The sequence below is a fragment of the Pseudophryne corroboree genome, chromosome 1 (assembly GCF_028390025.1).
Source record: "Pseudophryne corroboree isolate aPseCor3 chromosome 1, aPseCor3.hap2, whole genome shotgun sequence".
NCBI classification, from domain to species: domain Eukaryota; kingdom Metazoa; phylum Chordata; class Amphibia; order Anura; family Myobatrachidae; genus Pseudophryne; species Pseudophryne corroboree.
Genome location: NC_086444.1, coordinates 883692498 through 883710647, shown reverse-complemented (window position 1 = coordinate 883710647; position 18150 = coordinate 883692498). Strand labels below are relative to the sequence as shown.

The following is an 18150-nucleotide window of genomic DNA, read 5'->3' as shown; positions in this document are numbered from 1 at the left end:
ACCTGGAAGACATCTCTCCAGCACCCCATTCTCTGTCATACCCCAGCCATCTCTCCAGCACCCCTTTTACTGACACACCCAAGTCATCGCTCCAGCACCCCATTCTCAGACACCCCAAGCCATTTCTCAGCACCACTTTCTTGGACACCCCCAGCCTTCTAATTAGCACCCCATTCTCTGACACACCTATGCCATCTCTCCAGCACCCCATTATCTGACACCCCCAAGCCATCTCTCCAGCACCCAATTCTCTGACATCCCCATCCATCTTCAAATGGTGTATAGTTCAGCGCTCACCAAGTTTGCCTTAATGATGAATGTATTGTGACTTAAATACCTTTTAAAATATATATATATATATATATATATATACATACATAAGATGACACTTAGATTTAAACGTCTAAAAAGTGGTTCATTGATAAAAAGAATAATTGTGACAGTTTAAAAGAGCTACGTTAATACCGGTATTATCTCTACACATATAACATATAAGACAAAACAAACATAAAACATAAAAACAATCCCTGTGGGTACGCTGGTTTTGCGGCTTACCCCACTGGGAACTCAAGTCCTCTTGGTTATAGCAATTATTACCCTGTGGTGATGCAACGCTGCACCTTCAGCAAGTATACCACAATACTCATCACCACAGGGTAATAATTACAGGACTGTGTTCTACAAATGGTAGGAGAGTTCCTGACCTATCACACTGTTGTTTAACCCTGCATCTACATACTGCATTGTATGAATACAGACTGGACATCATCACTTCCACATATCTGTGCAACTCATTGAGACTTTGCTATAACCAAGAGGACTTGAGTTCCCAGTGGGGTAAACCGCAAAACCAGCGTACCCACAGGGATTGTTTTTGTGTTTTATGTTTGTTTTGTCTTATATGTTATATGTGTAGAGATAATACCGGTATTAACGTAACTGTCACAATTATTCTTTTTATCAATAAACCACTTTTAAGATTAAATCTAAGTGTCATCTTATGTATATATATATATATATATATATATATATATATATATATATTGGTACTGGAGGATGAGGTACTTGCAAGCGACCAAAGGTGTCAAATTAATAATATAAAAACCAGGTGTTCGATAAATATATAAAAAATTTAATGTCAGAATACAACACACTAAAAAAGGGGGGGAGGTATTTCATAAAAGGTAAACAATGATTTTAAAAAATGTGTACAATTTTTTCAAAAAATGCAACCTAATCAATAAAATCTGGTATAAAAACAGCAGAGTTGAAGCTAAAAAGTTACAACACATATACCAAAAATCAATGAAAGGTCCATAAAAGCATGAGCAATAAGTACAAAATGTGCAGGATAAACGTAAAAAGGAGTAAAAAAATAGGAGAGAGGTAGCTTAACTTCAATGGTAGAGGTATATTCAGAGTAGCACCCAACGCGTTTCGTCCCTCATGGACTTCATCAAGGGGCTTGATGAAGTCCATGAGGGACGAAACGCGTTGGGTGCTACTCTGAATATACCTCTACCATTGAAGTTAAGCTACCTCTCTCCTATTTTTTTTACTCCTTTTTACGTTTATCCTGCACATTTTGTACTTATTGCTCATGCTTTTATGGACCTTTCATTGATTTTTGGTATATGTGTTGTAACTTTTTAGCTTCAACTCTGCTGTTTTTATACCAGATTTTATTGATTAGGTTGCATTTTTTGAAAAAATTGTACACATTTTTTAAAATCATTGTTTACCTTTTATGAAATACCCCCCCCCCCCCCTTTTTTAGTGTGTTGTATTCTGACATTAAATTTTTTATATATTTATCGAACACCTGGTTTTTATATTATTAATTTGACACCTTTGGTCGCTTGCAAGTACCTCATCCTCCTGTACCAATTTATAAATCCCTAGGCATATGTACCAGTGCCTATATGTTTTTTGAGGTCCATAAGCTGACGCCCTAATAACCTATAGGGAGTGTCCTCCAGGTAACATATATATATATATCTCTTGGTAATCAACTCAGAACACTCTCTTCCTAATACTGTTGTTTACACCTTTGATACTACATCTGTGGCGCTATTAGCTTCCTTTGTACACATATATATATATATATATATATTTTAAAAGGTATTTAAGTCACAATACATTCATCATTAAGGCAAACTTGGTGAGCACTGAACTATACACCATTTGTGCATGCCCTCCTGTAGTGGGTCTGTGTAGTGCACCCACTTACAGTTCATAGCAGCCACCAGCTTGCAAGACAGTGGAACGGAATAGCGCAGTTCTTAACAAACCCCCCTTTTATATCCCCATCCATCTTGCCAGAATCCCATTCTGACAACCTAGCCATCTCTCTTGCACCCCATTCTCTGACATTCCCAAGCCATCTCTCCAGTACCCCATTCTCTGACATTCCCAAGACATCTCTCCAGCACCCCATTCTCTGACACCCCAAAGTCATCTCTACAGTACCCCATTCTGACACCCCCAACCATCTCTCCAGCACCCCATTCTTTGACACCCCCAGCCATCTCATCAACACCCTATTCTCTGACACCCCAGCCATCTCATCAGCACCCCATTCTCTGACACCCCCAGCCATCTCTCCATCAGCTCATTCTCAGACACCCCAAACCATATCTCCAGCACCCCATTCTGTGACATCCCCAGCCATCTCTCCAGGATCCCATTCTCAGACACTCCAAGCCATCTCTCCAGAAATCCATTCTCTGTCATATCCCAGCCATGTCTTCAGCACCCCATTCTCTGACACCCCCAAGACATCTCTCCAGAACCCCATTCTCTGACACCCCCAGCCATCTCTCCATCAGCTCATTCTCAGACACCCCCAATCCATATCTCCACCACCCCATTCTCTGACACATCCAGCCATCTCTCCAGCACCCCATTCTTAGACACCCCCAGCCATTTCTCCAGCACCCCATTCTCTGACACCCTCAAGACATCTCTCCAGAACCTCATTCTCTGACACCACAATCAGGGCAGCCATCAAACGGGGCTGTGGGGACTGGTGCCCTGGGCCCTTACAGAGAGGGGGCAGGAATATGAATGACTGAAACTTGCATACTATCCATATTTGCACAAGCTACTACCTGCATTTTATTTGTGTGTGTGTGTGTGTTGGGGGGGGGGGGGTTTATAGGGGGGGACCCAAAGATTATTTTTGTGCCTGGACCGATCACTTGCTAGTTCCGCTACAGGTCATAAGGAGGAGAACCCTCCAGGTTCCTCTGCAGCTGTTATTATCTGCCAACAGCTGAAAAGACATTTTGTCCAATGGCGTGGCCTGTGGTGATGGTGCAGGAGGGGGGCTGACTTCCATTGTCAGGGGGAATGCCCACACTTGGGAGTTGGCCGTGCATGGGTTGGGTAATAAGGATGTGGCATTGTGGTTGGTGCCCGGTTGCTGAGGGATCATCTCTATGCAGGTTACACTGACACATCCTTGAATGGGATACGGTAGGCATCGGTATCCTAGTGACAGGATAAGAGGATGGAGAAATGAGAGCAGCTGGGTGGGAGCTGTGTGATGGTCACTGGGGCGGGCTGTGTGACATGTATGGTCTTTGCCTGCCTCTGCCAGCTGTAATGTCATTTCTGCCCCCACAGGCTATACATCACATTATTTTCTTCACACATCTGATGGCATGCTATGCATATATTACCTTGTATTATTACCATATAATAATCTCTGGAGTTGTATGCCCCCCCACCCATAAAAGAAAAGGAAAAATAAATATGGCATGTGTGTGTGTGTGTGCTTGTGTGTGTGGGCTCCTGGGAATAGATCCAATTTACTATGCAGCAGTATAGGCTCCATTGGAAGAGCAGCAATCACACTTGGATCATGCTGTGAACAACACAGGAGCTGCTGTACATGCAGGGGCCCCTTCAGGGCTTGGAGTCTGGAGGCAGATGTCTCCATTATCACTGGGAGTTACGTCCCTGTATCAAGTGTTAGGGGCATTTATCTCAGAAGGGTGTACTACAAATAGCCTGCTGTCGGTATCCCGGAACCCAGCATACCAACGGCGGGATCCCAACAGCCAGAATGCCGGCATTGGGGTGAGCGCAAAAGAGCCCTTGCAGGCTTTCCACGCTGTGCCCGCCACGCTGCGGGCATGGTGGTGTGCTAAGCGCGCCACCCTATTTATTCTCCATCCAGGGGTGTCGTGGACACCCCAAGAGTCAGAATAGTTGTTGGTATACCGGCTGTCAGGATCCTGGTGCCGGAATGCTGAGCGCTGGGATCCCAACAGCCGGTATATCGAGTTCAACCCATCTCAGTATACAGTAGATACAGTAGTAGAGAAGGAATAATAATAGTAGATGCAATCTACAAGATACAATAGAGAGAGAGAATAATAGGTTATCAAAAGCTCACTACACATACTGTAGGTGCTAACATTTAGATTAAATAGATAAAAGGTCCATACTACAGTGTCATTTATATGTTAGGGAACATTAAATTTGATATTATTTTAATTGGGATTTGTGCATGCTCTTGGGTCACATACAATGTTATACTTATCTATCTGCATCTCAGTATATGGCACTGGCAGATCCAGGGGGAGTGTGATCAGGGCGAACGCCCCCCCCCCCCCCCCCTTCTAAAACACAGTCACAGCCAAGCCCACTTACATAGTAACATAGTCGATGGACAAAATGTCCATCGAGTTCATCCTGTATTATAAGATATTCATTTCATTTGAATGCTATATATTGAATGCTATATCCTTGGATATTTCTTTCAGCTAGGAATTTATGTAATCAATTTTTAAACGTATTGACTGAGTCCACCATTACTACCTTCTCTGGCAGAGAATTCCAAATCCTTACTGCCCTTACTGTGGAGAACCCCTTCCTCCGTTGTGTATGATTTCCTTTCTCTTCTAATCTCAGAGGGTGTCCACGTGTCCTGTGTAGCGTTTTTTTTGATAAACATATCATCTGATAAATCCTTGTATTGTCCCTTAATGTATTTATAAATATTAATAATGTCCCCTTCCAGCCGCCTCTTTTCCAGTGTAAACATATCTAACCTTGTAATTTTTTCCTCATAATTCAGTGCCTTTAACCCCTTAACCAGTTTGGTGGCTCGCCTCTGAACCCTTTTGAGTTCCAAGATATCTTTTTTTTATAGTGTGATGCCCAAAACTGTACACAATGGAGGTCATTCCAAGTTGATCGTTAGCTGCCGTTGTTCGCAGCACAGCGATCAAGCTAAAAATCGTCATATCTGCGCATGCGTATGGATCGCAATGTGCATAGGCAATGTACGGGTACACAGTCCTTTGTGGTTTTGCACAGATTCTAGTGACGTTTTCATTCGCACTGGCGGCCGCAAGAAGATTGACAGAAAGGGGGCGTTTCTGGGTGTCAACTGACCATTTTCAGGGAGTGCTTAGAAAAACGCAGGCGTGCCAGGGAAAACGCATGCGTGGCTGGGCAAACACTGGGCGGGTGTGTGATGTCAAAAGCCATCCCTCCAACGTTAGAATCATTACATACGAAGAGTAAGTTCAGGGCTGGTCTTGTTTTGCACAAAATGTTTTTGCAGGCGCTCTGCTGCACAGGCGTTCGCACTTCTATAAAGCGAAAATACCCTCCCCAGTGGGCGGCGACAATGCGTTTGCACGGCTGCTAAAAACTGCTAGCAAGCGAACAACTCGGAATGACCACCAATATTCCAGGTGTGGCCGTACCAATGATTTATACAGTGGCAGGATTACACTCTCATCTCTTGTCTCCATTCCCAGTTTTATGCATGCTAACACCTTATTTGCTTTTGTTGCTGCATTGTACTGCTACTAAGCCGATTATCGATGAGCACATCCAAATCTTTTTCAACTACCGTCATCCCTACATTTTCCACATTTAATTTATAGGCTGCCCGATTGTTCTTAGTCCCAAAGTGCATTCTCCAATTGTCTTCCCAAACCTCCAGTTTAGATAAATCATTCCGTAGAGACGTAACATCCTTCTCTGAATTAATTAATCTACACAGTTTAGTATCATTGCGAAAATTTACACTGTGCTTTCCAGGCCCTATTCTATGTCATTAATAAATATGTTAAACAGCAGTGGCCCAAGTACTGAACCCTGTGGTACTTCCTTATGCTGTAGCTGCTATGGCCAGGGGGGGTGTGTACAGTATATGATATGTGTATCCTCCCCACCTGCTTGTATCTCCGGGGGAAGATAAACACGTTTCCAGTGATTGGCTAAGAGAGCCACATGATCTGTGTAAAACAGAGCATGCTGGGAAATGTAGTTTTATTGTTTACAGCATCCAGCGAGTGAGGCTGATGCCTGCAATTGGTCCTCAGAGGGAGGATTATTCCTGCTGCTGCAGCCTGCATCCCAAGGAGAAGAAAGGTGAAGAAGGGGAGAAGCGAATGTTATGGAATTGCTCTCTCACATTGATATATGTGTTTATATTATAAGCTAGGTTTTAGTCTACTTCTTTTGACTTTGGTCAAGTCACTTTGCATGCCTATGTATACTGGTGTCCCAGGCACTACAATTATTGTATGTTTATAAATGTGGCTAAACATTTTATAAACTTGCACATTCTATTTAAAGTAGTAAATACATACTATATAAAATTATTATTAGTACAAATAAAAAAAGAATGTGTTTCTATGGCGGTTTGGTGGTATGTGTACGCTACAAATGGCTTTGTGAGGCCTAGGGCAGTGAGTTTGGATTAGCAGCTAATTAAACCCAACAAGAGCAACAGTGCGGTTGGGGGTACGAGGTCAAATTTGGGGCCATGAAATAGGGCAGTGCAGAAATCTATTCAAGCTTAAAGTTTAGAGGCATTTTGAATTTACATTTAATACACTTTTTGTTTATTGATTGAACTGAAAGGAGTCACACATCCTAGTGGGGACATGAAAATCTGAACAAGATTACAAAGAATGCTTACATCCAACCACATGATACCTAAAAAGCAAATTTTTGCTCATTTTTTTTAAGCCCCATCTGCATAAACAAACCTTAAATGATTACAGAAATCATGCATTGTGTTCATAATCTGGAACACACTGTAACTGGAGTGGTGACTAACCACTATGGACAGAACACAGACAAATGTTTTCTGTAAAACCTTCGTTATAACTATCAGAGTATGGGCAGCATAAGTAAAGGCAGTGTTATGGTCTACCGGGCGGGCCATGTCGGACGCGTGTCCTGGTCACTGCACTGTGTCTCTTCCAGCTGTCCGGCCTGACAGTCCCCACTAAGCGCCTAGCAACCATGGTGCTGCGGCCTCAATGCCCGCCGGGTGCTAAGCAACTGGGACGCTGGACATAGGTGGCATTGCTATACAGACAGCTTCCGGCTTTCACCCTGGATGAGTTGGACGTGTAGGAGTGCAGCTGCATGCCATTAGTGGTTAACTGCTCCCCTCTCACTGCCTGCTTGCTGTATAGTCAATTACCCTTTATATACCTTGATGGCCACTCCCTCTGTTCTGGTTATAGTTTAGCTGTTGTGTCCCTGTTACCTGTCTGGATCTTTGTCCTTAGGATACTCTGCCAGAATCCCTACCTGTCAGTGTCCTGTATCCTGCCTTGTCTGCTACAATCCAGGTTTAGTGTGGCAATCTCCATCTGCCAACTCTAGCTCCCTGGCTGGAAACTTACATACCACCTGCACTGAAGAGTCATCTGCCCTGATGGAGGTTAATCCATCTTGTGCCTCATAGCTCATGCCTCATAATTAAAGTATGCACAGTGTTATGTCGTGCTCAGCCATTTTTACCTTTGCTTGAAGTCGGAGAATGAATATTTATTGTAATCTCCACATAGCTCATTACTCTCAGTTATATATGATTTCATTTCTTCATTCAGCTGTAATTTCTGAAAGAAAGCACAGATTTGTCATTTACAGATGATTTATATTTATTGCAACTGTCACAAAATGTTTCTGCCTGAAAAATGTTCAATATCTAGCTCTGTGTTTTCCAATTGAAGTCCTCAGGGACCCATAACACTGACCACCTGTGGCGCATTTTACCTAGGGACTGCAGCCCCATCCCTCCCTCGCTTCACTAAGTACAATATGCCACTCACAGGGACTGCCTAACAGTGGCAGTGACTACCCATTGAATATGCTTCCTGCTAATCACATGATGGAAAGGCAGTCCTAGGAGGAGGTGTTTTCAGCCTCTGGGACTGCCAGTCCGGACTGCAATAGTAGGGGGAAGTCACTCCTCTAATATCATGGCAGCCCTAAACAGCTTCTGAGAGCTGCAGCTGATGCAGTCCCTAGAAGCCGTCTGACTTCTTAATTTGTGTTTATGTATGGGATTGCAATCCTGCTCATACGCACAATTACAGATGCTCAGCTGGCAAAGGCAGGAGCTGCAGTTTCTGGACACATATGCATACCTCCCAAGTACCCTTTCCAGTAGGTACAAAATGCTCTGCTCCTGGACTTACCTCTTAATTTATGATTGCTATAACATGTGTTAAACTAGTTATTGGATAAAAAGATTTTTCACTACAGGTGATGGCAAGCATAGATTAAAAGGGAAATCCAGGAACAGAGCATTTTGTCCCTCCTGGAAAGGGTCATATTGGGAGGTATGCATATGTGTCCAGAAGTGATACGTGAAGATTATCTTTCCAACCAGGCAACTTGTTGACTGGTTGGAACACAAATCTTGATCTAGTTGACTATTTAAAGGGGAGTAGTGGAGATGGTCAGCACATTCTCCATTTTCTTAAGAAGCCTTTCAACAAGGAGAAACGCATTGATGGGAGGAAGTGCAGCAGCTACAGTGCCCAGTTCTCAGAGGCACCATCCACCTATTTTTGCCAGTAAAGCACCATCCACCTATTTTTGCCAGTAAAACCTTTCACCCACCTACCTCCTGTGGACCAAAAGATATTTATAAAATAACTTTATAGGAGACTCCGCTAAACTACTGCAAGACTGTGAAAGTTGTCTACAAGTTATACATCAGAGCTGTGTTTGCTCATAGGATTAAAAAAAACTATTCCTCACATTTGGACCTTGAGTTTTTCATACAAGCACTTTTTCCAAATATTTTTTGTACACAACAATTTGAATTCTTTTTTTTTTTCTCCCTTAGGAGCAAATGGCTGATTGTCGTTTGCTCACATACAGTACATTTTCTAGATTTCGATTCTCCTAGTTGGTGCTCAGGTATACACATTACTGGCTGACACATTTTAAAAAATCCACAGGTAGTGCTAATTAGTTCATTTGTGAAATTGAGGACTGAAGTTGGGAAACACTGATCTAGCAGTTCATTTTAGGATAAGTTTTAAAAGATTATGGGACAAACATATAGAAGTACAGTAATTAGAGATGATATCATAACCAATGTTAGAGTTCATCCTTACATCCAGATGTGCTCCAGAAAGAGCACAATAGATAACCTGTTCTGAATTTCTCACATGCTGCAGATATTGGTTGTAGAATATATTAATAAAGTGTACATAAAGTATGCAGATTTTTCCCTCTGCCATCTCTTTACTTTCTTGTACATATTACAGCATAACTCCCAGGAAGGGTGAAAACTGGTGGTTGCTCCAAGAAGATATTTTTATCAGGGCTTCATGGACCTAGTCGTAATCCCAGCCCGAAACCAAGCTGTATGACACTGCAGATGGTGTATTACCAGGAGGACAGGCCAGAATCTGCAATCTTTGGGATATATACATCCAGCTCATAAACCACAGCCCCCACAAAGATGATGGTAAACAGAAATAACTCCCGCCATTACCTGGGAATAGAATTTGAATTTAACGGCAGATAAGTACCACTTATTTTTTAACCATATTGTTACCGCAAACCATAGTTAATCTTTATTTATTTGTAAGGATATCTTTATATCTATCCCCTGCATATTTAAATTGCTCTACTGTCTTAGCCTATACCACCTCTGCTGGGAGGCTATTCCACTTATCCACTACCCTTTATGTGAAGTAATTTTTCCTGAAATTTCCCCTGAACCTACTTTATCTCCCTCAAGTTTCAGTGCATGTCCTCGTGTTCTAAAACTTCTTCTTCTTGCTCCAAACTAAATATATTAAGATCTTTTAGTCTTCCTGGGTATGTTTTGTGATGTAGGCCATGAACCATTTTAGTTGCACTTCTTTGTACAGTCTCTGATGTATTAATATCCTTCTGAAGATATGGCCTCCAGAATTGAACACAATATTCTAGATGAGGCCGTACCAATGCAGCTTTATTATTCATTCTCTCCAAGTCATATTGAGTTTTACCCTTGCAAGCAGGTTTTAAACGGGTTAAAATACTTTTCCAAAGGTTTACTTACTGTACTCATATAAACCTATTTTTCTGATAATGCACCTAAAGCTGGCTACACATTGCATTATCTGGTCACATGGACAGTTTGTTAGGATTGAGATGGTTGAGATGGTTATTGCCTGAAAACTACCATCCTCTCCTATCAAGATGGATCAGGCTGGTTATAAAAGAATATATCTGAGTATATCTGCAGCATAACAGAAGTATGAGGCATCGGTTCACATTTTGATTACACATTTAAGCTCAGAATTCCAATACCAGGGTAATCATTTTATTGAGTTCCTGTACTTAGTCTCATTTTTGGAGACTAAAATGTGACATGAAACTGTTTTTGAAACCACAAAGAAATAATCCTTTATAGACAGCAACCAGGACAACATTAGGTATTTTTAATACTGTAAGTAAATTATGAAAGAAGTATACCCAAATGGAGCTGGATCCCCTTAAAAATGCAGATTGCATTGAGAATGGTTACATTTATTTTACACTTTTTATCCACTTAATCCATTGCCAAAGAAATGAAAAATGTTATGACACAAATCTTGGGAATGGTGTGGATACATTTTTGATAGTTGAGGAAATATATTTACATCTGAAAATTCAACGTAAGTGATATTGTAATGATAGCCTAGATATGTGGGGTTCTGAAAAATGTTTTGCAACACTAGCGCATTTGTGTTAATGCGATACATCTGTCACACTACCTTCTCTTCTAGGCAGGAATTAGCATTTTCAGAACTGCAGCATTTCTTCACAACGTCTGCCACAGACTCATACAGCTTATCAACAAAGACTTCTGGCAGCTTAGTGTTTCTTCTCGCTAACTCAAACATGTACCTGCAGATAAGAAGGAGGAAAATAACTGTGAAAATCAAACATCTTGCCTTTTATCTGGTTATTGAAAACATGTCTTTAAAAAAAAAAAAAAAAAAATGTAGGTCTTTGCTTTTTTGTTATGTTTTCTTTCTGTGAAACTCCGAAAAAAATGGATTTTCATTTCTATGGAGCTTTACAATTTCAAAGCTATGATTCAGCGCATTAAAATAAGATGCGACAGTGTCAGAGTATTAGGACTCACTACTAATCCCCAGCATTCCAAAATGTATTGGCTCCACATTACCAGTGGATCATTTCCATTAGGCATGTGCCTAGGGGCTCCAATTGTTGGGGGGCAGCTCTTGGATGCTTGTTTTAGTACTGTCTGAAATTTACCAGTAACTACTAAATATTTCCACTTTGCTGTATCATATGCTACCTCGTAGAGTAGAAACAGATACAACATGCAGAGCATGCCCCTATACATTTACTCGTCCTATGTACTTAGTAAATATGTATACATAATTAATAATTAAACAAAATGGAATAGTTTATGCCTTTTCTTATTATTATATTAGGTTGCCAATCTTTAAATGAGGGCTTATATCCAATGAAAATATTAAAATTGGGCAGAGGGGGGGGGGGGGGTTTGCCATTTCTGTTGTGCCTAAGGGCGCCCCAACCCCTAAATCCGCCCCTGTATATTACCGTGGAAGACCTGACTTGTTATCTGACTTGCATCTCTAATCTTGGCTCTGTTTTGAGCATCTTCTTCCTGATCCTATTCTTAGGTTTTCTCCCATTTGCTTTGTCATGGTGATCACTGTGTGTATCAGACCTGCTGACTGCTCTCCAGCCTACCATTATAGGAATCAGCTCAGGATGGCAGTGACCTCTGTGTCAGATGCAGTCAAGACAAATGTCCTTGCATGAAAAACCTGTTCTGCACTCCTGTTATTGATTGCTAAATCAATATGAATCCACATATCTGATTATAAACTGGAACAAGCCCTTACTTCACCCAACTCCTCCCAACGGCCTGTACAAACTTCAGCACCTCTGCAATGTTGGAAATAATGTGTGTGCAGGTGTTGATATTGCATATTGAGTTTTATAGGCACACGCCAGTGGATGACTCAAACTATGAATAGCCAAGTTACTTAACCAGTGGTGTTGGTTTATTGCTAGATAGCAGGCACAGCCATTCTCACTGTTACAATGACGATGTAGCATAGCTTGAACGCAGCAGGGTTTCCTACAGCTCACCAGCCGGGGAGTGCATTCTGCAAACAGGTAGCGGTGTCGTCAGTGTAGGGAAGGTATTGTGGATTTCGGATAGTCTCAGGTCTCTCTCTGGAGCTAAGTAGGAGACTTCTGTCTCCCACCATGTCACTGTTCACAGTTTCCCACACAGTGGGAGAAGCATTAAGCATTGGAGAGCGAAAAAATGGAGAGAGATAAAGTACTAGCCAATCAGCTCCTGTCAGTTTTCAAACACAGCCTGTAACATGGCAATTAGGAACTGACTGGCACTTTCTCTCTCTCTATTTTATCACTCTCCAAGGCTTAGTACATCTGCCCACAGTCTCAAGATGGCCCCTGTACATGCTCACTAGAGATCTTGGTGGCCATCTTGGCATAGGTCATGAAGCCTCCCTGGAGTACAGGAAGAGTGGAGTCTGTGCAGTAGCATACTCCTCATTCAACATGCAAATACCACTGTTTTGCTCCGTATACCAGTGGTGCAAGTATGCAGGTACGCTCGGGTATGGAGTACCCCACTGCACACCTTGAACCAGTGACTGCCATTACCGCAATTATAATGCACTACCAAGCAACAAGACCATGGTGTTTGGCAGCATGACGGCGCCTCCCACTTTATCAGGGCAACAGGGAGCACGACGGTGACATCATGAGATCACATTATGCTTCCTCTCCTGGCGGCTGGCACTAAGAGAGGAGCCTGGGGACTGGGATGGGTGCCTTTTCCAGCAGTGTCCAGCTGTTTCCCTTCACTCGGCTCAAGTGATGCATCTGCACAGGCTGGGCTGCCCGGGCATGTCTCTGGCTTCACTGTGTGGGGTAATTCATTTATTAATTTAATGTGGACACTACTATATATTTCTGTTATTATAGGGCATTACTATGTATTTCTATTGTAATGTGGGACACTACTATATATGTCTATTATTATGGGGCATTACTGTATAATTCTATTATTATGGGGGCATTACTATATATTTCTATTGTAATGTTGGACACTACTATATATTTCTGTTATTATGGGGCATTACTATGTATTTCTATTGTAATGTGGGACACTACTATATATGTCTATTATTATGGGGCATTACTGTATATTTCTATTATTATTGGGGCATTACTATATGTTTCTATTGTAATGTTGGACACTACTATATATGTCTTATTATGAGGCATTACTATATATTTCTATTGTAATGTGGACACTACTATATACAGTATATCTATTATTATGGGGGTATTACTATATTATTGTAATGTGGGACACTGCTATATATTTATATTATACTGGGGGCACTACTACAGTATATATTCCTGTTATAATGGGGCATTACTATGTATTTTTATAAAATGTAATTTAACATAATGTAGCCACTCCCCCTAGTGTCATGTGGCCACACCTCCTCATGACATGTGACCACGCCCATTTTCGGCACACTCGGTACCACTAAGAAAATATTTCTACTTGCACCACTGCCATATACCCATGCACTTTGATGGAATCCTGGGTACACTTATGCATATTGAGGTGCATGGCATTTCAACAAAGGGTTTTGTGCTTCATAAATGAGTCTCTGAATTTGCACTAAATATACCTGATTCTTGGTGACTAGAGCTTGATCTGGTCCTTGCTCTAAATACTGATTTTGTTCCAGGTTTGTTTTAAAAAAAAAAATCTCTGTGCACTACTGTATGTTTCTGTGCTGTAAATATGTAGGTAAAGCAACAAATGAACTTTATGTACTGCATGTAGCACACATTGCCTGTTCCAGATAAGACATCGCCTCTGGTGTTATACATTCATGAACAGTAATGGTTATTAAATGAGTCATGAAGAATACTGGTGACTCATATTTAATGGTATATTTAAGGATGCTTTTTGTATAATTTGATGAAAACACCAGGTCCAGGCAGGGAAAGCAAGGGTCACATAACAAAATCCCTATAGCAGTTATCCAAAGAGAAAAGACACACTGACCTAGATGCAGCATAAATGTTGAACTCAACTCTTTTTACAGTATATGAGTGACAATTTACATTTAATTATATGAGATAGCATTTTGGGATTAAAGAGACTCTGTCTGTTTTAAGTTTCAATTATATTTACAAGGATTTCTTACTTATGCATAAGCAGGTTTAGCACCGGTTTGGAGACACGTGTAAAATATGCCATTTTACTCAAACTGGAATAAATTTTTATGCAGGGGCATATTAAGAGAGGAGTGGGCATGTTTGTTGTCTCCATGCGGACCTCCTCCTCTATAACTGTGCATGCCTCCTCCTCTTTAGCAGTGCGCACCTACTCCTCTCTAACCGTGCAGGCCTCCTCCTCTCTAACTGTGCGTGCCTCCTACTCTCTAACCGTGCGCGCCTCCTCCTCTCTAACCGTGCGGGTCTCCTCGTCTCTAACTGTGCGCGCCTCCTCCTCTCTAACCGCGTGGGCCTCCTCCTCTTTAACAGTGCAGGCCTCCTCCTCTTTAACAGTGCGCGCCTCCTCCTCTCTAACCATGCAGGCCTCCTCCTCTCTAACCATGCAGGCCTCCTCCTCTCTAACCATGCAGGCTTACTCCTCTCTAACCGTGCATACCTCCTTCTCTCTAACCGTGCAGGCCTCCTCCTCTCTAACTGTGCGTGCCTCCTACTCTCTAACCGTGCGCGCCTACTCCTCTCTAACCGTGCGGGTCTCCTCTTCTCTAACTGTGCGCGCCTCCTCCTCTCTAACCGTGCAGGCCTCCTCCTCTTTAACAGTGCATGCCTCCTCCTCTTTAACAGTGCGCGCTTCCTCCTCTCTAACCATGCAGGCCTCCTCCTCTCTAACCATGCAGGCTTACTCCTCTCTAACCATGCGTACCTCCTCCTCTCTAACTGTGCATGCCTCCTCCTCACTTATACCCCTCCTCCTCTCTTATACGGTAATGACCCGGGTAATTGTGCAATGGAAATGGTCATTACCTGTCTTTCAGAACCGAAACAAGTGACATCAATAGCTTTTACAGAGCTTACCCTGGTTAAGTGGAAACAGATCCGACCCCAGAATAACCAGTGTCGAAGTGCAGTGGAAACGGCGGGGCCGACACGGGTTGCAGCCAGGTTAAACATCCCGGATCGGTACTCAGGTGGAAAAGGGGTATAACTGTGCGTGCCTCCTCCTCTCTAACCATGCAGGCTTACTCCTCTCTAACCATGCAGGCTTTCTCCTCTCTAACTGTGCGCACCTCCTCCTCTCTAACTGTACATGTCTCCTCCTCTCTAACCGCGTGGGCCTCCTCTCTAACCGCGCGGGCCTCCTCCTCTTTAACCGTGCGTGTCTCCTCCTTTCTAACTGTGCGGGCCTCCTCCTATTTAACCGTGGGTGCCTCCTCCTCTCTAAACGCGCGGTCCTCCTCCTCTTTAACTGTGCAGGCCTTCTCCTCTCTAACCGTATGGGCCTCCTCCTCTCTAATGGTGAGGGCCTCCTCCTCTCTAACTGTGCGGACCTCTTCCTCTCTAACTGTGCGGGCTTACTCCTCTCTTACCATACAGGCTTTCTCCTCTCTAACTGTGCAGGCTTACTGCTCTTTAACCAGACTCTGGTTCTTTGCCAGAGTCTACGGCGTATGTACAGGTTCACAAGACCTACTAGGCATTCACAAATTGCCACCACACAATTTTCCTTGTGATTTGTGCAGTGCTGCTGCTTCCAAAATGGGACTCCAGAGATGTACAGTAAGTAGTGATGAGCGGGTTCGGTTCCTTGAGATCCGAACCCCCCCGAACTTCACCCATTTTACATGGTTCCGAGGCAGACTCGGATCCTCCCGCCTTGCTCGGTTAACCGGAGCGTGCCCGAACGTCATCATCCCGCTGTCGGATTCTCGCGAGATTCATATTCTATATAAGGAGCCGCGCGTCACCGCCATTTTTACTCGTGCATTGGAGATGATAGGGAGAGGATATGCAGCATTCTCTCAGTTTCTGTGTTCAGTGTGCTGCAAATATCTGTGCTCAGTGTGCTGCAAATATCTGTGCTCAGTATGCTTGCAAATATCTGTGCTCAGTGTGCTGAAAATATCTACGTTCTCTGCCTGAAAAACGCTCCATATCTGTGCTGCATTGTAGTATATAGTAGGAGGACAGTGCAGAATTTTGCTGACCACCAATATTATATAACAGTATGGTACAGTAGTCCACTGCTCTACCTACCTCTGTGTCGTCAAGTATACTGTCCATCCATACCTGTGGTGCATTTTAGTTGTGTGCAGTATATATAGTAGGAGGACAGTGCAGAATTTTGCTGACCACCAGTATATAATATATAGCAGTACGGTACAGTAGTCCACTGCTCTACCTACCTCTGTGTCGTCAAGTATGCTATCCATCCATACCTGTGGTGCATTTTAGTTGTGCGCAGTATATATAGTAGGAGGACAGTGCAGAATTTTGCTGACCACCAGTATATATATAGCAGTACGGTACAGTAGTTTATTGCTCTACCTACCTCTGTGTCGTCAAGTATACTATCCATCCATACCTGTGGTGCATTTTAGTTGTGCGCAGTATATATAGTAGGAGGATAGTGCAGAATTTTGCTGACAAACAGTATATAATATATAGCCATATGGTACAGTAGGCCACTGCTCTACCTACCTCTGTGTCTTCAAGTATACTATCCATCCATACCTGTGGTGCATTTTAGTTGTGCGCAGTATATATAGTAGGAGGACAGTGCAGAATTTTGCTGACCAAAGGTATATAATATATAGCAGTACGGTACAGTAGTCCATTGCTCTACCTACCTCTGTGTCGTCAAGTATACTATCCATCCATACCTGTGGTGCATTTTAGTTGTGTGCAGTATATATAGTAGGAGGACAGTGCAGAATTTTGCTGACCACCAGTATATAATATATAGCAGTACGGTACAGTAGTCCACTGCTCTACCTACCTCTGTGTTGTCAAGTATACTATCCATCCTTACATGTGGTGCATTTTAGTTGTGTGCAGTATATACAGTAGGAGGACAGTGCAGAATTTTGCTGACCACCAGTATATAATATATAGCAGTACGGTACAGCAGTCCACTGCTCTACCTACCTCTGTGTCGTCAAGTATGCTATCCATCCATACCTGTGGTGCATTTTAGTTGTGCGCAGTATATATAGTAGGAGAACAGTGCAGAATTTTGCTGACCACCAGTATATATATAGCAGTACGGTACAGTAGTCCATTGCTCTACCTACCTCTGTGTCGTCAAGTATACTATCCATCCATACCTGTGCTGCATTTTAGTTGTGCGCAGTATTATATAGTAGGAGGACAGTGCAGAATTTTGCTGACCACCAGTATATATATAGCAGTACGGTACAGTAGTCCATTGCTCTACCTCTGTGTCATCAAGTATACTACAAAAGTACAGTAAAATGACCCAAAAAGCAAAATTAAAAGCATCTGATGAGAAGCGTAAACTTGCCAATATGCCATTTACGACACGGAGTGGCAAGGAACGGCTGAGGCCCTGGCCTATGTTCATGGCTAGTGGTTCAGATTCACATGAGGATGGAAGCACTCATCCTCTCGCCGGAAAACTGCAGTGCCAGGTGCAGTGCAGTGCTAGGTGGGCCAGGTGTTTGTGTCGGCCACTTGGGTCGCTTAGCTTAGCCATCCAGCGACCTTGGTGCACCTCTTTTTTCTTTGCATCATGTGCTGTTTGGGGACTATTTTTTAAATCGACCATCCTGTCTGACACTGCAGTGCCACTCCTAGATG

At 42.7% G+C, this 18150-nt stretch overlaps 1 protein-coding gene across 1 annotated transcript in view; it reads right to left on the bottom strand.

Annotated features, from left to right (window-relative positions):
- Positions 1-18150, bottom strand: part of GC (GC vitamin D binding protein) — a 209895-nt gene that overhangs the window by 28326 nt on the left and 163419 nt on the right. Inside the window, exons 9-10 of the mRNA XM_063920102.1 lie at positions 11031-11163; positions 7786-7883 (exon numbers count right to left, since the gene is read on the bottom strand). Coding sequence (XP_063776172.1) covers positions 7786-7883; positions 11031-11163 — 231 coding nt within the window. The remainder of the gene's footprint in view (positions 1-7785; positions 7884-11030; positions 11164-18150) is intronic.